This window comes from Saimiri boliviensis, chromosome 5 (assembly GCF_048565385.1).
Source record: "Saimiri boliviensis isolate mSaiBol1 chromosome 5, mSaiBol1.pri, whole genome shotgun sequence".
NCBI classification, from domain to species: Eukaryota; Metazoa; Chordata; class Mammalia; order Primates; family Cebidae; genus Saimiri; species Saimiri boliviensis.
Genome location: NC_133453.1, coordinates 151,106,057 through 151,129,062, shown reverse-complemented (window position 1 = coordinate 151,129,062; position 23,006 = coordinate 151,106,057). Strand labels below are relative to the sequence as shown.

At 43.2% G+C, this 23,006-nt stretch overlaps 1 protein-coding gene and 1 pseudogene across 1 annotated transcript in view; both read left to right on the top strand.

Moving 5' to 3' along the window:
• Positions 1–23,006, top strand: part of HERC2 (HECT and RLD domain containing E3 ubiquitin protein ligase 2) — a 197,736-nt gene that overhangs the window by 62,520 nt on the left and 112,210 nt on the right. Inside the window, exons 21-35 of the mRNA XM_039479850.2 lie at positions 1,467–1,651; positions 3,089–3,244; positions 3,957–4,142; positions 12,958–13,128; positions 13,496–13,599; positions 14,575–14,725; positions 17,087–17,301; positions 17,576–17,708; positions 17,816–17,943; positions 18,035–18,230; positions 20,570–20,703; positions 21,243–21,416; positions 21,494–21,630; positions 21,753–21,904; positions 22,559–22,750. Of these exons, the coding sequence (XP_039335784.2) occupies positions 1,467–1,651; positions 3,089–3,244; positions 3,957–4,142; positions 12,958–13,128; positions 13,496–13,599; positions 14,575–14,725; positions 17,087–17,301; positions 17,576–17,708; positions 17,816–17,943; positions 18,035–18,230; positions 20,570–20,703; positions 21,243–21,416; positions 21,494–21,630; positions 21,753–21,904; positions 22,559–22,750 (2,414 nt within the window). The remainder of the gene's footprint in view (positions 1–1,466; positions 1,652–3,088; positions 3,245–3,956; positions 4,143–12,957; positions 13,129–13,495; positions 13,600–14,574; positions 14,726–17,086; positions 17,302–17,575; positions 17,709–17,815; positions 17,944–18,034; positions 18,231–20,569; positions 20,704–21,242; positions 21,417–21,493; positions 21,631–21,752; positions 21,905–22,558; positions 22,751–23,006) is intronic.
• LOC141584679 (charged multivesicular body protein 3 pseudogene) lies at positions 4,149–9,798 on the top strand (annotated as a pseudogene).

Genomic DNA, 23,006 nt, shown 5'->3' with positions numbered 1-23,006 from the left:
GTAGTTGTCTGGTGTGAGCCACAGGGACAAGTGGGATTGACACACCTGCTGTCACACTAGGAACCTGAGTCAAAGTGGAGCTGAAAGCATGTCCTGTCCTTGCTGTTGTGCAGAGAGCCACTTGTGCCCCGGGCTCGACGGGGCGGGTGGGGTGGGGCGGATCTGGAGCCAGGCTCTGCTTTGGCTCTCCTCCCCTCCAGGCTCCCCTGTCCTGTGTGATCTGCTTTCACGCTGACGTAAGCGTTCCGTTCCTGAAACACACAAGATATTAGTTTCCTTTCATGACCTCGGTGGCTTAGCAGTGCAGAGTCTCGTCCCACAGCCTGACGCTCCATTCCCTGCAGAGTCTCTCTCTCGCTTGTCTTGTTCTCCCCTCGTTTCTTCCTCTTCTCAGGAACCAGAAATATTCGCTGCTCTCCTAACTGTACCTTCTGGGAATGTGTGTTTCTTCTTTTCTTCCCTTTACCATAGCTCATTGCTCAAATCACATCATACTGTTGGAACTGGAGCCTCTTCTGCTTTCTTTGCTGCCATGCTCTCTGGGCAACAGCTTTGGTCTGCTTTCACCTGCTCCTTGAGCCCTGGGCACCTGCTGTGTGGCCCACTGCAGTGCTGCTTGTGAGTAGGTGCTCAAGGTGGGCTTGTAAGGCAGACATGGCAATGCAGGCGAGTCTTGTCTTTTAAGAGTAGTATCACATTTCTATTTGAAATGCAGCTTTGGACAAAAAGTAATGACATGCCGGGCGCGGTGGCTCAAGCCTGTAATCCCAGCACTTTGGGAGGCCGAGGCGGGTGGATCACGAGGTCAAGAGATTGAGACCATCCTGGTCAACATGGTGAAACCGCGTCTCTACTAAAAATACAACAAATTAGCTGGGCATGGTGGTGCGTTCTTGTAATCCCAGCTACTCAGGAGGCTGACGCAGGAGAATTGCCTGAACCCAGGAGGCGGAGGTTGCGGTGAGCCGAGATCGTGCCATTGCACTCCAGCCTGGGTAACAAGAGCGAAACTCTGACTCAAAAAAAAAAAAAAAAAAAAAAAAAGTAATGACACTTGTTTTTTTATTCTAGAGGGTTAGATACTTCTGTATTAGCCTTGTCAATATTTAAGATTTTATTTTCTTAATGTCTGTATTCCTTAGACATCAGGAATATAGAAGTGTTCCTTTTGAAGCAAGATTCTCTGCAGTTTGGACCACTGCAGGCAGCTCCATAGGAGCACATGAGTGAAGCAGGAGGGCATCCGTATCTCTTTTGAGTCTTCTGTGCTCTTCTGCTGAGTTGTGGCTGAGGTTGCACTTACTGTAGAAACACTGGACACATACTTGGGGAGGGAAGCCAGCTGCAGGTCGTCTTCGTGTGTGATCTGTGTTTGTGACGTTAGTTTGTCATGATTTACCGCATCCCTTTTCCTTTTTGATAGAAATGACTTGTTTAATATTGTGATCCTCTTTTTTCCTGTATAGAAACATTGCTTCTCAGACTGTAGCCAGATTGAAAGATGTTGCCCGTCGGATTTCATCATGTCTGGACTTGGAGCAGCACAGTCGTGAAAGATCTGCTTCGTTGGATTTATTATTGCGTTTTCAACGTTTGCTTATTAGTAAACTTTATCCAGGAGAAAGTCTTGGTCAGACCTCAGATATTTCTGGTAAGTTGCTTTAAATGTGACAAATGTCCTGTGTGTACTTTGGCCTTGTACATTTAGGCTTTTTGATGTGTCCATCCTGTAAGCCCAGATGTGTAGTTGTTACACTCCTAAATGCACCAAGGTGGGGGCTTCATTTTGCATCCACTTTTTTGGGTTGGAGCTTTCTATATTAGCCTTGTTAACATTTTTAATTTTGTTGTCCTAATATTTAAATTCTTTAGACATCAGTAATAGCATCCTATATGTTCAGTGTAGACTTACAGAAGATTTGTCAGATTTCTTCCAAGTACTACGGAACGGTCGACACTGGCATGGTGTAGGAAGTAAACGGTGACAGCCTATTCATGTCACATGGAGCCAGCTGGGTGGAGTGGGAGGAATCGTTGGAGGAAATCTGGGCTTCAGTTACTGCTCTGCTTAATAGTTCAGACATTAGACTAAGTCGGATGGGGCCAAAGATTTCTCACCTGCAGACTTGGGATGCTCCTGAGGTAGCCTGTGAGGGTCGGAATAGAACGGAGTGTAAGTGCTCAGTGCTGGGCACTGTCGAGGGAGTGGTGCCCTTGCTCGAGCACCCCGGGCGGCAGCTAGCCCTCCATCATGAAGCTGTCTCTGTCAAGGATGGAAAGGTCTCTTGCTGGTGTTAGTATTTTTGTAGCTGTTTTCTTTCCAAAGTAACTTAATTACTTCCTGAAGAATTAGGCTCCTGTCAGTAATGGAAACTTTCAAGTTTCAGTAGGTGAGTTGATAGTTTGAAACAGAAGGTAAATGTCTCAAAGACAAAGTCATAGGGACTGAAAAGCTATTAAGAGGTGTAGGAGGCTGGGTGCGGTCGCTAATGCCTGTATTCCCAGCACTTTGGGAGGCCGAATCACAAGGTTAGGAGTTCAAGACTAGCCTGGCCAGCGTAGTGAAATCCCGTCTCTACTAACAATTCAGAAAATTAGCAGAAAGTGCCTAACTTTGTTTTTTGGGGATGATTTACAAGCTTCTAGGAAGCAAACGTTTTGTATACTGGATATAAAGTTTTAAAAATTTAGAGCTGGGTGTGGTGGTATATACATGTAGTTCTAACTACTCAGGAGGCTGAGGCAGGAGGATCACTTGATCCCAGGAATTTGAGTCCAATCTGGGCAACATAGTGAGGACCCCATCTCTTAAAAAAATATATTTGAATTAAATTATGACTTTAGTATTTATACACCGAAAATTTCTAGGTAATCTGTAGTGCAGGGCGTAAAACTTGACATAGAAACACTGTCCCTCCAGTTGCGTGATACAGAAAGAACCAAGGACTAAGGATTTACAGGCTCCTGTTTGAGAAAATTATTATAGGTATATAGCTGTGTAGATGAGAGTAGCATCATGGAGCAGTTAGTTTGTTTACAGAGAAAATTTATAATAGCGAAAACGAGAATTTCTCAATCCTTCTTCAAGATCCGGAGCTGATGGGCGTTGGTTCCTTGCTGAAGAAGTACACGGCCCTTCTGTGCACGCACATTGGAGACATACTGCCTGTGGCAGCCAGCGTTGCGTCTACCAGCTGGCGGCACTTTGCGGAGGTGGCTTGCATTGTGGAAGGGGACTTTACCGGTACCTTTTGTTTCCTGCTTTTGGACGTGTGTATTTTAGGAGATAGATGAAAACTAAAGTGTCTTCTTTCCTGATCAGTCTGCTTGCATTTACTCTCTGATTTTTCTGGTCCTTCTGCCCTTTCACCTTTATTATTATTATTATTATTATTATTATTTTATTTATTGATTTTTTTTGAGTTACAGTTCTGTTGTTAACCAGCTGGCATGGGACTCAGATAACTTGAAATATAATTGGTAATTTAGATTTATACTTCCATTATTGACCCTTGAATAGTGAGGTCAAAGGTAATTGTCTAATTTTATTTTGATAGCATAACACAAATTAGGTACCTCTTTAAGGATCTTAAAAATTCTGATATCACCTGGTATGTTTTAAAGGTAATTTTTTGAAGTTAGAGCATTATTTTTGAGTGTTTTTTTCTGATGATAAACATCAATAAGCAATTAGTTTTCTGAATAGAAGACTGTTTACTTCATAGTTCTGTTATTGAAATACAGTGTTTTGGAAAATATTTTTGTAATTTAAAGGATTCTGTTTGAAAGCAGTACCTGTCTCTTTCAACATAAAATATAAAATAATCCTGTAGAAATACGCTAAAGGACGAACATTTCTTGTTTTGTGACTTAGCAGAATTTAAACACAGAACAAGTTTACAAATAGCTGTTGCAGGTTAAGTACTTACTTAAATCTTATTATTTCTTAAATGTAGGTGTTCTCCTTCCAGAACTAGTAGTTTCTGTCGTGCTTCTGCTCAGTAAAAATGCTGGTCTCATGCAAGAGGCTGGAGCTGTGCCTCTGCTGGGCGGCCTGTTGGAGCATCTGGATCGGTTCAACCATCTGGCGCCAGGAAAGGAACGGGATGACCATGAAGAGTTAGCCTGGCCTGGCATAATGGGTATGATGTCTTAAAGGACTTTTACGGAGGAAAGTTTTATTGTTCTTGTCTAACCTATTCTTGCCTCTTAATTTCAAAGAATACTTTACAAAGGAAGACCAATTATTTGCCATTTCCACTGATGGTAGCTTAGGTGAAAAATGAAGATAATCCAAATCAGAAGAAATTTGGGTCAGATACGTATGACTCAAATGTATATATGTAATTTTCTTTTTGGAGACCATGCCTTGCTCTTTTGTGCAGGCTCTCTGAGCTCTCTGAGCTCACTGCAACCTCCGCCTCCTGGGCTCAAGTGATTCTCCTGCTTCAGCCTGCCGAGTAGCTGCGACCATAGGCGCGTGCCACAACACCCAGCTAATTTTTGTATTTTTAGTAGAGATGGGATTTCACCATGTTGGCCAGGATGGTTTTGAACTCCTGACCTCAGGTGATCCACCTGCCTCAACCTCACAAAGTGCTGGCATTACAGACATGAGCCACTCCACCAGGCTGTCTTTGCGTTATATTTAAGGAAGATTTTTCCATTAGTCATCCTTGTTAAGTACCGAAATGAAATTTTTACAAAGTCCTGGTGCCTCCAGAAGCTGCTGCTGAGGTGGTTATCTGTGGTCAGGAAGCAGAGATCCGTACAGGAAGACTCTCCAGAGTTCTCTGGTGGTTTGATGTTAGTGGGATGCAGAATTCCTGGAGTCAACCTGAGCACTTCCTTGTAAGCATTGCCTGTAGTGCATCCCAAATTGGAATGAAACTTGTCTTCTCAATGTTTTGAGCTTTGGGTTTTTGAGTCTAACTTACCATGCTCTCTATGGTTCTAGCTTCCTGGACCCAGAATCAGTCAAGATCCTGGTTCAGCTTTGATCTGTATGAAATCTCAAGCTGGGTGGGCTTTTTCTTCTCGTGTTTTAGACCATTGTCTTTGTAACATGGGAGCTTAAAACAAGAGGTAGTAGCTGTCCTGAGGAAAACAGCCGCAGGACATTGAACATGGTTTTTTATTTTTAGAATCGTTACTACTTTGAGCACCCTTTTGTTTAGGAGTGAGCTTACCCAGTCGTGTTACTTTGTCTCTCTACTAATGTATCATATGGTTGAGGGGCGTTAACTTGATCAGATAGCAGGTTTCTCACTGTAAAGCCTTTTTCAGTTGTGATACGTAACACATATACAAAAGTACCCAGTACGTATCTGTATTGATCACAGAGAAAACCGTGTCACAGCCATTCAAGCCTTAGCCCGGATCGCGGAAGACCCTCCTAAACGCTGACTCATTTCTCTGAAGAGTGTGTGGTTTTCAGGCTATGTGCTTGTCACCGTCTTACTTCTGATCGTCTTATAGCAAGTGCTTGTCCCTGCCCAACATGATTTTGATTTTGTCTGGTCTCGGACTTCATGTACATTCAGTGAGACAGTATGTACCTTTTGGTTTCTGAGGTTCATCCCATTGTTAGGTTCTTTGACTTTCATTCCATATATAGTATACTTTTGTTTGGATATACAACAACTTGTTCATTCTACTTGTTGATGGACATGGAAGTTGTTTTCAGACTTGGGTTATAGTAAATATGTTACCTTTGTTTTTGAGTCAGGGGTCTTGCCCTGTCATTCAGGCTGGAGGGCAGTGGCGCGACCATGGCTCACTGCAGCCTTGACCTCCCAGCTCAAGCTGATCCTTTCACCCAGGTGGGACTACAGGTGTGTGCCACCGTGCCTGGATACATTTCAAATTTTTTGTAGAATCGAGGTTTCCCTTTTTTACCCAGGCTGCTCTCAAACTCCTGCTTTGGCCCCACAAAGTGCTGACATTAGAGGCATGAGCCAGCACTCCTGCCAATATGCTAACATTAAAGAAACAACATTTGTTTCTTTAATCATTTTTTCTGTTTCTTGGTGGGATTGTTGGTTTGCAGAGGATGCTTTAATACAGAATGCCTGTTTTCCATGGTGATTATGCTGTTCCTTATCTCCACTGCAGAGTGAGAAATCTCAGTGTTCCATGTCTGTGCACTCCCTGTTTGAGCCATGCTGGTGGGTGTACACTGGTATCTCATTGTGGTTTCAATTTCATTTTCCAGATTTTTAGTGAGGTTTGATACCGTTTCATATGTGCATTAATCAGTTGGATATTCTTTTTTGTGAAATGTCAGTTGAAGTTTTGTATCGATTTTTCTATCTGGTGACCTTTTTTTCTTGTTCGTCATTCATGTGAGTGTCTTTGTATGTTTGGGATATGAACTTCTGACTCTCTTTCTAGTAGAGCCTTTTCTCTCACTCAGGCCTGTGTAGTCACTTCAAAGTGTTTTCTGATGAACAGAAGTCAGTGAAATCCAGTGTTTCTACTTTAATGGTTATTCATTTTGTTCCTTAAGAAATCTTTTTCTTACCCAGATTTTCTTTTATACTTTAAAGTTTTATTGCATTAACTTTCTTGTTAAGAGCTATAGTACACTTGGACTTGATTTTTGTGCATGTTGTGAGATTGGGGTCACATGTCATTTGTTCCCCATAGGCATTTTGTCCATAGTGTCCTTGTGCCAGCTCCTTTGGGTCAAGAGACTGTCCATGGTCAGTATTCTGGGGTACCGCCTTTGTCCGAACCAACCGATTGTCTGTACTTGTGTCTCTTCTGATCTGGCAGCTCTTCCTTCAGTGACTTACTACGCTCACACCTGTAGTGTGTTGTGGGGGAGAAATGGTGACAGTGCTTCCTGGCCTTTTTCTTAGTAGCAGAGAAAAAGCTTTCCAGATTTCACACACCAAGTATAATGTTTGTTTTAGGAGTCTCTTTGTAAGGACTTTTGAATCTTAAGGATGTTTTCTTCTGTTTCTGCTCTGTGATGCAGTTTTTTTTTTTTTTTTTTTTGAGACGGAGTTTCGCTCTTGTTACCCAGGCTGGAGTGCAATGGCGCGATCTTGGCTCACCGCGACCTCCGCCTCCTGGGTTCAGGCAATTCTCCTGCCTCAGCCTCCTGAGTAGCTGGGATTACAGACATGCGCCACCATGCCCAGCTCATTTTTTGCACCTTTAGTAGAGACGGGGTTTCACCATGTTGACCAGGATGGTCTCGATCTCTTGACCTCGTGATCCACCCGCCTCGGCCTCCCAAAGTGCTGGGATTACAGGCGTGAGCCATCGCGCCCGGCCGTGATGCAGTTTTAACTATGACTGCCTGTTAAACTTTGTCTACTTGATCATAGAATTTATGTTTTTCTGTTAATATGTGAATTACCGACTTTTCAAATGTTGACATAGTCTTCCATTTCTGGAATTAAACTACTTTGATTATAATATTGGTTATATGGATAGATATTTCTGGTCTTGGTTTGCTATTTTTTAAAGACAGTTTTGCATTTGTATTTGTAATTTTTCTGGATTTTGCATGCCATTTTCATTGTGATTTTTTTTTTTTTGGTGACCTACAATTTTCTTTTCTTATAATGCCCTGTAAGTTACTGGTATTGATGACCACCACCCCTTTACTAACAGAGCAGCTGTAAATCAGGAAGAGGGTAATACCCATGCAGCCCTGTTAGTTTCCGTCTGTCCACTGGAGAATGTTAGTGAGCTGGGGGAGATACTAGCTGATGGATCCATTGGCAGGAAAACGTAATAGACATTCAGGTTTTCGTAACCAAGGTTGTGCTAGTCTCACAGAGTAGGAGAATGTTTCTTCCTATTCTTTTCTTGGAAGGGTGTGTATAAGACTGGTAAAATTTGCCATGTAAGCTCTCCGCAGGCCCCACCCAGGCGGCTGCCGGTGACTTGCCTGGGTGCGGAGAACAGAAAGCCAGAGGGGGCAAGATGAGTTCAATTTGCCATGGGACTCTTGGTTAAAACCCAGGAGAAGCCACCAAAAGAACTGGTCAATGAATGGTCATTGAAGATAAGAAAGGAAATGAGAGTTGTTGACAGGCAAATACGGGATATCCAAAGAGAAGAAGAAAAAGTGAAACGATCTGTGAAAGAAGCAGTCAAGAAGGGCCAGAAGGATGTCTGCACAGTTCTGGCCAGGCAGATGATCCGGTCAGGGACGGCTGTGAGCAAGCTGTATGAATCCAAAGCGCACCTGGACTCGGTGCTCACGGGGATGAGGAACCAGTTGGCGGTCTTGCGAGGGGCTGGTTCCCTGCAGAAGAGTGCAGAAGTGACGAGGGCTGTGCAAAGTCTTGTGAAGGTTCCAGAAATTCAGGCCACCATGAGGGAGCTGTCCAGAGAAATGATGAAGGCTGGGATCGTAGAGGAGATGTTAGAGGACACTTTCGAAAGCATGGACGATCGGGAATAAATGGAGGAAGAAGCAGAAATGGAAATTGACAAAATTCTGTTTGAAATTACAGCAGGGGCCTTGTGCAGAGCACCCAGTAAAGTGACTGATGCCCTTCCAGAGCCAGAACCTTCAGGAGCGATGGTGGCCTCAGAGGACGAGGAGGAGGAGGAAGCTCTGGAGACCATGTAGTCCCGGCTGGCCACACTCACAGCAAGGGGCGGCCTGCCCGCTGGGCGTGCACACACTCCTCTGAAGAGCTGCCATTTTATGTGTCTCTTGCACTACACCTCTGTTGTGAGGACTGTCATTTTGGAGAAGGTTCTGTTTGTCTCTTCACTCTCTGCCCAGGTTTTGGGATCGAAAAGGGGTTGTTCTTATTCTTATAATAGGTTGTGTAAATAAATGCATCATTTTTAGGAATATAGACAGAAATATCTTATTGTGGGAGGGGAAAGAAATCCATCTCCTCATAAAGCACTTCTGAAAATACTGGTGATTGCCTGAATGTTGAAGACTCTACTTTTGTCTATAAAACACTATATAAATGGATTTTTTTTTTTGAGACGGAGTTTCGCTCTTGTTAACCAGGCTGGAGTGCAATGGTGCGATCTCAGCTCACCGCAACCTACGCCACCTGGGTTCAGGGAATTCTCCTGCCTCAGCCTCCTGAGTAGCTGGGATTACAGGCACGCGCCACCACGCCCAGCTAATGTTTTGTATTTTTACTGGAGACGGGGTTTCACCATGTTGACCAGGATGGTCTCGATCTCTTGACCTCGTGATCCACCCGCCTCGGCCTCCCAAAGTGCTGGGATTACAAGCGTGAGCCACCGCGCCCGGCTATAAATGGATTTTAATAATTTTTTGCTTTAGCACATGGCCCCCCACACAAATAAATTGCCATGTAAGTGCACTGTTGAGTGGTGTTAAGTACGTTTACGTTGTTTCACAGCCATTACCACCGCTCATCTGCAGAACTTTCCGTTTCTCCCAACTGAAACTCTGTACCATTAAACACTAGTTTCCCCAGCACCTGGCAGCTACCGTTCTACTTTGTCTCTGTGAATTTGACTAATCCAGGTACCTCATATACGTGGCACCATACAGTATTTTTCCTCTTTGAATGGGCTTATTTCACTTAGCATGTCTCCAAGTTTCATCTGCGTTGTAGAAGGTGTCTGAATTTCCTTACATTTTTTTCCCTTTTTTTTTTTTTTAAATTAGACTTTAAGTTCTGGTGTAAATGTGCAGATTGTGCAGGCTTGTTACATAGGTATACATGTGCCGTGGTGGTTTGCTGCATCCAGCAGCCCGTCGTCTACATGAGGTGTTTCTCCTAATGCTGTGCCTCCCCAGTCCCCCCACCTCCTATTACTCCTCCCCTGGCCCCCCGCCCCCCAGGCCCCTGCGTGATGTCCCCCTCCCTGTGTCCGTGTGTTCTCACTGTTCAGCGCCCACCTGTGAGTGAGAACATGCTGTGTTTGGTTTTCTGTTTTCTGTTCTTGTGTCAGTTTGCTGAGAATGATGGTTTCCAGTTTTATCCATGTCCCTGCAAAGGACATGAACTCCTCCTTTTTTATGGCTGCGTAGTCGAATTTTCTTATGTTTTAAGGTGAAATCCTATTCTGTTAGTGAATAGATCACAGTTTGCTATCCATCCATCAGCTGATGACACGTGGCTTATTTGCAGCTTTTGGCTGTTGTGAATAACACTGCTATGAATGCGGTGTGTATATTATCCATTTGCATCCCTGTTTTTACGTCTTTTGGGTATATAGCTAGAGGTAGAATCGATAGATGATTTGGTCATTTTATATTTAAATTTTTTAAGGCGCGGCTGTACTGTTTTTCAGAGTGGCTATACCATCTTGTGCTCCTGTTGGTAGTGTACAGGAGTTCAGTTTCTATACATCCTCACCAACGCTTGGTTATTTTCTGTTGTTTTTGATAGTAGCCATAGCGGGGTGTGAAGTGGTATCTCCTTGTGGTTTAATTTTCGTGTCGCGAATGATTGGTGATGTCAAGCATCTTTTCATGTGCTTATTGACCATTTGCATACCTTTTTGGGAGAAATGTCTATTCAAGTCTTTTGCCCAGGTTTTAATGCGTTTTTTTTGTCATGTTGGGCTTTGGGAGTTCATTACATGTTCTGGATAAAGATGATTGGCAATCTGTTTTGCATTCTTTGGGTTGCCGTTTCACTCTTGATAGCCTCCTTCGATGCACGGAAGTACATGATTTTGATCAAATCCAACTTACCTGTTTTTTCCTTTTGTTGCCTGTGCTGCTTTTGGTGTCCTATTCAAGACATCGTCACCAAGTTCAGTGCCATGAAGGTTTTCCCTGGTTTTCTTCTAAGAATATTTTATAGTTTTAGCACTTATTTTTAGGTCTCTGATACGTTTCGAGTCAGTTTTTGTGTGTGGCCTAAGGTAAGGGTCTTCCTCCGTTCTTTCACATGTGCTTGTCTGGGTTTCCCAGTACCGAGCATTGAAAGGGCTCTTCCATTGAGTGGTCTTGGCTCCCTTGTCAAAAGTCATACAACCAAATATGTGAGGGGTTGTTTTTGGGGGTCTCTGTTCTGTTCCGTGGCTCTTTGTGTTCGTTCGTGCCAGTGCCATACTCTTGTTTATTTCTTTTTTCTTTCTTAGGGTTTAACCTGATATTTTTCTTGCTTATTGAGAAATGAATGTTTATTAGCACAGTGATGTTTTTGTAATCAGTTTATTATGATACTTTTCGAACATAAATAAAAGTAGAAAAATAGTAAAATGAATCTAGCTTGAACAGGTGAATACATTACCCTCGCATACTTCTCTTTCTTTTGGGTTGATGGGATTATTTTAAAGCATAACTCCTCTATTAAAACATTTTAAGGCATTTTACCTCTTAAGGATAAGAACTTAAAAAAAAAAAAAAAAAACCCACAAGGCCAGGCACAGTGGCTCACACCTGTCTGTAATCGCAGCACTTTGGGAGGCCGAGGAGGGTGAATCATGAGGTCAGGAGTTTGAGACCAGCCTGGCCAACGTGGTGAAACCCCGTCTCTACTAAAAATTTTAAAATTAGCTGGGCGTGGTGGTGTGTGCTTGTAGTTCCAGCTGCTCGGGAGGCTGAGGCAGGAGAATCACTTGAATCCATGAGGCGGAGATTGCGTTGAGCCGAGATTGCGTGTTAGCCTGGGCGACAGAACAAGACTCTGTTTCAAAACAAAACAAAACAAAAAACGAAAAACCACCCACAGTATCATTATCCTATCTATAAGATTAACAGTGATTCCTTAATCTAACATGCAGTCTGTGTTACATTTTCCTGGACTATCTCAAAAATGCCTTTTCTAGGTGGCAATTTTGAATGAGGACCTGAGCAAGTTGTGTGTGTTGGCATTGGTTGACATAAGCTTCTAGGCTCTTTCCTCTAACAGCACGGCTCCAGGCCCTCCTCTCCCTGTCTCTGATCATACTATTTTCTTTTTCAAAGAAGCAGATAGGTTATTTTGGGGAACTTGACATTTTCTGAACTTGCTTAATTGCATTCTCTTACCCTAGTCCAACATGTTCTTCTATGAGTTTCATTTCTCTAGTCTGCTGGTTAGATCTGGAGGTTTGGTTGGATTTGAATTCAGTCTTGTTGGGTCGGTGTTATGTCTGAAGTCATGCTGCCTGCATTCTGTTGGCTCAGGAGGCCCATCGTGCTCAGTGGCTCCCCGCCTCAGTTCTGTGAAGGTAGACCAGGGAATTCATGTGTTACATGTCCTCTGTAAAATCCCCGACCAACCTTTCCCTCAGCTGTCTGGTGAGCAGGAGGTACAGTTTGTTCAAGAAGGATGTGATCTAAGCTTGACTTACTGAACCGCCACCTCCTTTTCACTATTTTTCATAATACTGAGTTGATATCCTAGCACTTGCAAAGGTGACCACTCCTCGGGTTTTCTTTCTTTTTCTTTTTTTTCTTTTTTTTTGAGTATTTTTATGAACTAATAGACTTTTATTGGTTTGGTGTTCTTTATTTTCTTTTTTCGCTTTCCCCGCAATATATACATTTAAAGGCGTAAATACCCTCAAGCATAGATTTAGCTGTATGTCACCAATTTTGATTTGTGATATTTTTAATTACCATTAATTTCAACACAGTTTCTAATTTTCATAGTCATTTTTTCCTCGGAATTTTGGGTTACTTATAAGTATATTTTGTAATTTTCAAATATGTGGATATTTTTATGTATTTGGTATAAATTTTTAAAAACATATTTCTAATTTAACTGCATTGTAGTCTGCATACATGCTCTGTAACTTTATTTGAAACCGATTGAGAGTTGCTCTGTGGCCTGGCATGGCCATATTTGATATTCATGCTGCCTGGATGCTTTTTAAAGCATCTGTATTTAATAGAATTTGTATTGGTGGTGGTAGTTACAGAGCTAGGAATGTGTTTCTCCCATTGTGATTGTGGATTTGTTTATTTTTGCTTGTAGTTCTTTCACACGGTTTGTTCTTTTCGTTTTACCTATTGATTGATCGATGGACTGATTCTGCTTTCTGTATATGCAGAGTCATTTTTTACAAGTCAGAACTGTAGAAATAATGAGGAAGTAACACTTATACGCAAAGCTGATTTGGAGAACCATAATAAAGATGGAGGCTTCTGGACTGTGATTGATGGGAAAGTGTATGACATAAAGGACTTCCAGACTCAGTCGTTAACAGGAAATAGTATTCTTGGTAAGGTTACCCTTCTTATTTAGTGGTTAGAAGTCACAGCATGTGTCATTTTAAGCAGAGTATTTGGCTTAGTTTGGTGCTAGCCCCCACGTATTTAATGTATCTGTAACTTTGGTGTTTATCTTACCAACAAATTCAGCACATTTGAAGAATTTCCTGTCATTACGCATTTTTTGTTTTAATACTGGGAACTCATTTCAAGTTCTGAGTTGACCCAGGCGACTCTGGGAGACAGTGGGAGGTCATTCTACTCTGGTAGCCCTCAACTTTGAGTTCAGCACCTAACTTATTCCTACTCCCTGTTTCTACTAAAGCTCTTTAGGTAAATTGAATCGAACTCACGTTGTTTTTTTCCTTTTTGTTTCAGCTCAGTTTGCAGGGGAAGACCCAGTGGTAGCTTTGGAAGCTGCTTTGCAGTTTGAAGACACCCGGGAATCCATGCATGCGTTTTGTGTTGGCCAGTATTTGGAGGTGAGGCTGTATGCCTTGAGTGCCACACGGGATGTCAGGGGATACCCTGTGTGTATTTGGCGTAGGAATATTTGGATCCGGAAGTACTGATAGCGGGGTCTTTTGAGGGGGGCGTTAGGGATAAATAGAAGGATCCTTTAGAAGTTTTTTCATAAATGAATTTAGATTTATTCATGGTAAGGTTTTTGATGTGCTGGTCTTGAAAGAGTGTTTTTTAAATGACCAATTTGTGAGAAAATAGACAGTGTTCCACAGGAAAAGAGGTTAAACCTTTGTCTTGACTTATGAAGAAATTTGGAATGGCTTATTATCTTGAGGTATGTATTTTCTGGGAAGAAATATGCAGAAGTGTAATCCTTTAGAGTAGAAATATGTCCTTCCTATGTATTTACGAACACATGGGATTTATATATTGGGATTAGCTTTCCAGGTATCCACAAGTAATAAAATGTATTAAATGCCATGAGGGCAGGCTTAATTAAAGCATTTTATGAAGGGGAAAATTAACTTTGCTGTAAATACCTTCTGTGAGTGGAAAAGTTGAACTCTTGCTTTTTTTTTTTTTTTTTTTTTTTTATGAGTTTCATTTCCTCCATGTGTGTGGTCACGGTCCACTAATAGTTGTGATCAAGTACCTGCCACTTCACAGTTCTGTTGCCCAGTGGTTTCCTTATGCATATAACAATTCATTAGATTTTCTGAAGCATGGAAACTGATTCCTAAGGAATATTCTAGGCAGACGTATCTGTGCTTTGGTTTTTCTAGGGTAGGGCTGTGCAGTTGCTGCCTGCTTCATAGGGCGTTGGGTTTATGTGGTGTCTGATGTTACCTTTGGGCACAGCAGCATCCGCTCGTTACGGAATGGATGGTAGAACACCCAGAGCACCCTGGGCTCAGCACAGCAGCTGTCCTTTTGGTTTTAAGTTTTTAATTGATTCTGTTTCCTCAGAGTGATGATGAAACTTATTTTTCCAGCCTGACCAAGAAGTTGTCACCATACCAGATTTGGGAAGTCTCTCTTCACCTCTAATAGACACAGAGAGGAATCTGGGCCTGCTTCTCGGATTACATGCTTCCTATTTAGCAATGAGCACGCCGCTGTCTCCTGTCGAGATCGAATGTGCCAGTAAGAAAATCTTTGCTTTTTGCTGATGAGCAGATTATTGTTTTTGAACTGTAAGTGTCATTAAGAGTGGAAGAGGGCCAGACACAGTGGCTCATGCCTGTAATCCCAGCACTTTGGGAGGCTGAGGCAGGTGGATTACGTGAGGTCAAGAGTTTGAGACCAACCTGGGCAACATGGCAAAACCCCATCTCTACCAAAAATACAAAAATTAGCCAGGCATGGTGGCACATGCCTGTAGTCCGAGATACTCAGGAGGCTGAGGTAGGAGGATCGCTTGAGCCTGGGAGTTTGAGGCTGCAGTGAGCCATGATCACACTACTGCACTCCATCCTCAGTGGCAGAGCAAGACTCTCTCTTTAAAAAAAAAGTAGGAGAGTAGGATTCAACACGGTTGATGATGGTAAGAAATAAGGATAGGGAAACTGAACTCAGTTGGAGTTAGCTGTGAATGGCTGTCATTTGCCCTCATGGTTCATTGCTACAGAGGAAGCTAAAACGTGTGGGGAATATCTAGCCTGTGGTGGCCTCACATGTTACAGCCCCTGCCCGTCAGACCCAGCATGGCTTTCGTCTCCCTGCACGGCCACAAATTGCACAGAATGTGGATCAGCCATCCTGTCGGGGAACAGCATCCTATTTGAGGACTGTGTTTTTACCAGTCAGCTCTATTTCTGGATGGCAGCCTTGTAAGTTTCCTCCTGTGCCCTAAGATGGGTTTACATTTTTCTTCATGTAGTTGCGCAGTTTGCAGCTGTCTGTCTGTCCATGCCTGTGAGCTGCTTCTCTTGAGCAGTTGCTTGGTGTGGTTCCCATCCTAGGTGTTCAGGATGCAGGGACGGTTAGGACACGCTTCTGCCTTCAGCTGCTTCTTGCGGATGAGCCAGTGTTCTAAGCAGCTCACGTTACAGGGTGGTCAGTGGTGAAATAGAGACTCTCATACGTGGTTCTGGAGGAAGAAACGCTTCACATTGGCATCAGTCCTGAAGTTGGGTGAGGGGCCATTCTGGGCAGAAAATGCAGGGGTGTGAAAGGCGCTGCTGAGAGGAGCAGGGCTCTCCTGCTGGTCTTGCGAGTGGGTGTGGCAGAAGGCTGGTCGGGGACGGAAGATCTTGCTGCTTGCACAGCCCCGCATTGGGCGGACTTTGTGCAGTGCTGGTTGGTGGGCTCCTGTGGGGCCCTCTGAGGCAGGTGCTTCCCTCACTCCTCCTTGAGGCTTGTTGCTTGCCAGAGATGGGCTTTGCTTAAATTGGCAAGAAGGGCAGGGCTGGTGAGCTCCAGGGCAGAGGGTGCCATGGGCCCTGGCAGGTGGGTGGGATCCGCAGGAGGATCAGAGGCTTATCTTGGAGCAGTCAGGAGGGGCTGCCCTGTGGCTAAAGAGAGAGGGCTGGGGAGAATCGGCGTCGGATTTGTGTTTCAGAAGAACAAATGTGGTGGTTTGGGGAATGCTCGTGAGTGCTCTAAAATCTACACGTCCGGTAAAGGAACACTAAGTGCATCCCTGCTTTGGTTGCTTGGATTTGGATCAGTATTTGGTGACAGATCATTAATAGAGATGTGTAGTGGTGCACATTCCAGTTGTGTGTGTGTGTGTGCAGCGCCCTCCAGTCACCATAAGCAGCTGTAATTCACGTTTGCAGCTGGCTGATCTGGCGCCTTGCACCACACACAGGTCTCCTTAAGGATCTGTCTTTCATTACAGATTGCGTGTGTGTTAAATACTTTCTCCTTCTTGTTCCTTTATAAATGCTCTAGGAATATGTAGCCTGCCTCGAGGATGTAAGTCTTTGTAGAAACCCTTCAGATGCGCTATTCCCTGCCTGGATACTCAGCATCATGGTCTGATTCATGGTCTTATTCCTCATCTTACCTTGGTTGTTGCTTCCACAAGTCCTTTACTGAGCCTCACAATAGTGGTGGTCTGTCATCGAGTCACCCTGGTACCCCGATAGTCAAACATACTTTCAGACTTGGAATCCTGTGATTAGATGTGTCCGTGGTGCCCTTTGCTGCTCTCCGTCATAGAATGTGCCACCCAGTCTTTGCACAGTATCTGTGCAGCCTGGCAGCTGCAGGCAGAGGGCAGGTGTCCAGTGGATGTTGGACTGGAACCACAATCCTGTGTTCTGATGCCATGCCTGAGGCATGTGGAGTCACCAGAAAGTGTTACCTGTGTTCACGCAGATGGAGGAATTATAAGTCAGCCTGTGTAAACAGACACGTTAGGTGGAGCCCTTGCGTATGAGTGATGCTGAATTCCACTTTCTAAATTGAGTGTGCAGTTGAGCGTCTTTTTTGTTGGTTGTATTTATTTTGAGCTGTGCGCTGGAGTTTCTCTTTCATGTTTGTGTGTGCCTTTTCTAGAATGGCTGCAGTCGTCCATCTTCTCTGGAGGCCTGCAGACCAGCCAGATCCACTACAGCTACAACGAGGAGAAAGACGAGGACCACTGCAGCTCTCCAGGGGGCACCCCTGCCAGCAAGTCTCGACTCTGCTCCCACAGACGGGCCCTGGGCGACCATTCCCAGGCGTTCCTGCAAGCCGTCGCAGACAATAACATTCAGGATCACAATGTGAAGGTGAGTGAGGCCTCCCCGCACTGCACCTCGGCGTTCTGTGTGTCTGAGGACGGGGACGTAGGAATACCTATGTGCGCTTTGCCTGACGTGTAGCACAGGCTGTGTTTCATGTATTATTTGGAGAGTTTGGAGGTGAGAACCTAATTCTGTTAACATGCTAGTGAGGCTTCAGAAGCGTTACTGACTGCAGGTGCATCAGAACCTGTGGCATGTTTAGGATTTGTGAAGACTCACTGGGTGGCCCTCAAGTTACCTCCAGCTGTTTCTGTTTCAGGACTTTTTGTGTCAAATAGAGAGGTACTGTAGGCAGTGCCACTTGACCACACCGATCACGTTTCCCCCCGAGCATCCCGTGGAAGAGGTCGGTCGCTTGCTGTTATGTTGCCTCTTAAAGCATGAAGATTTAGGTATGGAACTCCTTGTCTGTGTACTTCAGCTGTGCTGCAGATTCCTCAACCAGGCTGTGGGACACATTCATTCCTTCCCTGCCCTTGCCTTACTTGTCTTTTTACAGGTCATGTGGCATTATCTTTAGTTCACGCAGGCGCACTTGGTATTGAGCAAGTAAAGCACAGAACGCTGCCCAAGTCGGTGGTGGATGTTTGTAGAGTTGTCTACCAAGCAAAATGCTCACTTATTAAGGTGGTAGATTTTAATTATTCTTTTTGTGTGCTTCGCAGACAGTTGCTGAAATCTTTGTTGTTAAGTTGTCTCTTCCTGGTTAACTTTGCAGACTCATCAAGAGCAGGGCCGTTCTTACAAGGAGGTCTGCGCTCCTGTCATCGAACGCCTGAGATTCCTCTTTAATGAACTGAGACCTGCTGTTTGTAATGACCTCTCTATAATGTCTAAGTTTAAATTGTTAAGTTCTTTGCCCCGTTGGAGGAGGATAGCTCAGAAGATAATTCGAGAACGAAGGAAAAAGAGAGGTAAGAATATACAAGGACAGAAGATACTGTTAAAGCGTGTGCTTCAGCCTGCCTCGTGGGATCCGTGATTTCCGAGTGAAGTTTCTCTGCGGGTGATTCCATGCCACATTTCCAACTACTGCCGTCATTTCGATGTATAGTTATGATTAAATACAGAAATCTCGCTTATTTTTCCAAGAGATCAGACAATGAGGCACTTAAGGAATTGAGCGTGGTAGGATTTGGTTACTAGTAAATTGATGTTGAAAAAGGTAAATAATCTTTACTAAATTGATGGGGACCAGGAAGTTATTTTATTAGTTGTCCTGGTAATGAGCTATATAGGAACATATAAACTTATTAACCGTTCTTGTAAAGAAATGGTTTTTTGCTTGAAAATATTGACTATTCTGATACATGGAGAATTATTACACAGGGGAGCTGAAAGAGTTACTGACATTTTCATGGAAGCAGCTGTGTGAGGGTACAGAAAAGTCTTTGCATTAAATAATCCAAATTTGAGTAAAAATGCTTAGAAATTATAAAACAGTTTAGAATTTAGTCACTTGTAATTATAAATAAACTACAGAAGTTTCTGATTATATTCTTATGAGTTACACTGATTTACGCACAAACCTGCTTATTGAACAGCCTTAATTACTGATTTTCTGATGGGCATTTTGAACAGTAAGTTCACAAAATACTGAAGTGTTTTAGAAGCCGTCGTCACTTGACTGTTCCTGGACAAACCCTACACCGTAACAGCCGTGCTGAATCAGATGGGTGCTCTGGACTAGCACGTCACAGCAGTCACACTGTTGTGATTCCTTTAACCCAGGCATGCGGGAACTCAGCCTGGGCCCGGGAGACAGGCGTGTCTCAGTGTGAGGGAGAGAGACTCCGCCATTTGCCATCTCATGCCGGTGGGTTCTGAGCCCACACTGTCACTTTTAGAGTTTCTCGTGGGTTTGTAGATTTATCGTGTATTGTTGCAAATTGGTTTTCTTTTTTTTGGAAATTAAGTAACTTATAAATATTAAATGATTAATTATTCCTGTTGCTGTGTCAGGGATCCTTTCTCAGACTTGATGATTCACTAAAAGGACTCCACAGGACTCTGAAGAGCTGTTAGACTCACAGTTGTGGGTTTTTACTGCAAAAAGGATACAGATTAAAATTAGCCAAGGGGAAGATTCCTGGAGGGAAGTCCTGAGGAAACTAGGCACAAGCTTTTGGTGTCTTTCCACAGTGGCATCACATGGACGTGCTTAGCTCTCCCAGCAACAGCGTATCACATCCCGTTAACCAGCCAGGGCACCTGAGCCTTGAGTCTAGAGGTTTTGTTGGGGGGCCAGTCACATAGGCAGTGCCTGTGTGACTGACCTCAATCACTCACTTAGACTCCAGCGCCCCAGAGCAAAAACAAGGGGTCCGGTCCCCTGCCACCCGCAAGTCACATCATTAGCATAACACCACCTGGCCAAGTGCCACCAGGTCCTGGGTGTCAAGCATGCCAAAAAAACGTATCCAGCGGGATGTGACAAAGGCTCAGAGCTCAGTTCCTAGAAAAAGGACCAGTCCTAAAGGGACTGACCTTCCTCGGGAGTTGGCAGGGTTTGAGCAACCCCAGCCTGCTGTGTTAGCTCTTTACTGCCCAGGTGTATTATTAAGTTGCTTATTTTGTATGTTATATGCTTAAGAGATTTATACCAAGAATTTTAAAAGAGAGAAAATACAGGGAAGAAATTCCACATATCACAGTGAATTCAGCTGATTCAGTTACGCACTGATAGAGAACCGCCAGGAACCGAGGGCCAAATTCCGCCTCTTGATTGATTGCTTTGTGTTGCCCATGGATGGACTAAGACTTTTTTTTTTTTTTTTTTTAAACCAGTTTGAACTTGTTTTTTTAAAATTTAAAGAAGTGTATTATTTTTGACACACAAAAATTACGTGGAGTTAAGATTGTAGTAGCGTAAATGAAGTTTTATTGGAGCCACACCTGTTGATTTATCTGTGGTTACTTTTTGTGCTGCAGCAGGAGAGTTGAGTATCTGCAGCAGACTGCCTGGCCTGGAAAGACTCTGATGTTCCCTCCCTGGCACTTGGGGAAGAGCTTGCTGGCTGCCAGGCGCCCCTGCTTCAGGGCTTCTCCCATGTTACAATCTCAGTTTTCTTTCTGTTCTGACATGGTGATCATTTCACTTTTGTCATTTCAGCATTGTAGTTTATAATGTCATTTCAGCATTGTAGTTTATAATGTGTTTATTTGAATGAAATGTTTGTCTTCATGCAAGTCTAAGTCTTAATTTGCAATTAAGTGTTAGGATTTTTATAGTGAGTCATGTTTTAAAACACAGTTCCTAAGAAGCCGGAATCTACAGATGATGAAGAAAAAATTGGAAATGAAGAGAGTGATTTAGAAGAAGCTTGCATTTTGCCTCATAGTCCAATAAATGTGGACAAGAGACCCATTGCAATCAAATCACCCAAGGTGCAGTATTTTCTGTGATTCTGAGATTAGCTGAACAGAATCTTAGCATGTAGCAAAGGAATCCACACATCTCGTACCTCTGTACCTGAGCATCTGGAGGGAGGTGGGCGGTTGTTAGAAAAAAGGCCCCAGAGATGCTTCATGAACTTGACGTTTGATGCCCTGGTCAGAGCTGTAGTTGGAGAAGGGTTTCGTTTTATTTTTGGTACTACATTGTGTCATTATTTATTCACCGTTAATTTCTTAATGTATTCTTTGTTCCAGAAACAGTGCTGGGCCCTGTGGCTATTAATATGAACTACAACTTTGTATGTCAAGCTAGCCTTTCCCAACATATATCAGTATAGAGATTCTAAATTCACTTGTAAGAATACTTAGAGTGTCGTTTTTAAACCATGTATTAGTCATTACATTTAACATATTTTAACCAATTTAAACCTATGAGCATTTGTTTATTTGTATTTTACTTGAATTACTTTTAGTGCACTGTTTAATATAAAGTAGGGTAGACCAGTGATGAAAATTGTTTTCTTTTGTAGGACAAATGGCAGCCGCTACTGAGTACAGTTACAGGTGTTCACAAATACAAGTGGTTGAAGCAGAGTGTTCAGGGTCTTTATCCGCAGTCTGCACTCCTCAGTACAATTGCTGAATTTGCTCTTAAAGAAGAGCCAGTGGATGTGGAAAAAATGAGAAAGTGTCTACTAAAACAGGTAAAATTTGATGAGAAATGCTTCTCTGCACTGGGTAATATATGTAACACTTAACTGTATGCATTGATATTTTGCAGTTGGAGAGAGCTGAGGTTCGCCTGGAAGGGATAGATACAATTTTAAAATTGGCAAGCAAGAATTTCTTACTTCCATCTGTGCAGTACGCGATGTTTTGTGGATGGCAAAGGCTTATTCCTGAGGGAATTGATATAGGGTAAAACATTGTAATATTTTTTTTCCTTAATTAAGGAAGCTGTGGGAACAAAATGCTGTTCTGTCATAGTTAAAATTTGTCTGGCAGTGTCCTGAGTAAACGTCTTTATCTTCATTTGAAAGGGAACCTCTCACTGATTGTTTAAAGGATGTTGATTTGATCCCACCTTTTAATCGGATGCTGCTGGAAGTCACCTTTGGCAAGCTGTATGCGTGGGCTGTTCAGAACATTCGGAATGTTTTGATGGATGCCAATGCCAAATTTAAAGAGCTTGGTGAGTTTAAAAAAAACCTGAGGGTTAAAAGGCTGTATTAAAATTGATGTTGCAATAATGTCAACAATTGTATCAATGTTATTTTATGGTTTGGCTTGAATTATATGCTGTGGAAACTTGGAAATGCTAATTTTTGCTTTTGAGAAGACTTTAATAACTTTGTGTAATCTGTGCCGCTTTCAGCTTTCTCAGATTTTAAACAAAACTTTAAAATTTAGCAGGAGATACAGTGTTGAAGTACTCTAGTAAAACATTTTTACATTTTCACATTTTATGTGTATCACACATCTTACCCTAAAGTGTCTGTGTCCTATATTAATATTTCTTTCCTGGATAGTTTGAGCATCTGCAGAGAGTGATTGGATTGGTTTTGTGGAGCAAATGTGAGACATACCTTTTATATATGAAATGGAAGGAATGGAATAGGGCCCCCAGGGTATTCAGAGAGCAGCATGCAAGTCCAGCAGACAGATGGAGCGACCTGTCTGTGGAGTGCAGGGGGTAGACCCACCGTGCGGCACACCAGAGCTGCCCGCTCTGTGGAAACCCACCGGAAAACAGTCTGATGTTTAACGTCATCGCCAGTGTTTTCTGCATTATGTATATTCTTGTTTCCATGCGCAAGAAATCTAAGTGGGTGCCAATGTTTGTTAGGTATCCAGCCGGTTCCCCTGCAAACCATTACCAATGAGAACCCGTCAGGACCAAGCCTGGGGACCATCCCGCAAGCCCGCTTCCTCCTGGTGATGCTGAGCCTGCTCACCCTGCAGCACGGCGCCAACAGCCTCAACCTCCTGCTCAACTCTGGCATGCTGGCCCTCACGCAGACCACGCTGCGCCTCATTGGTAGGTCTGCACCGGCTTGAGAGCCTGTGGGACAACGTCAAGATTTTGCTTTGATTTCTTTTTTCTTTCTTTCTTTCTTTTTTTTTTTTTTTTTTAAGCTCTTTGTAAATTGTGGTAAGAAATAGCAGGAAGTGTTTATCATTTTAAATTTACAGTTCAGTGACATTAAATACATTCACAGTTCTCTAGAGTCATCACCACTGTCTGGTTCTAGAACTTTTTCATCACTATAAATGTACCCCATTTGTCCTGATTC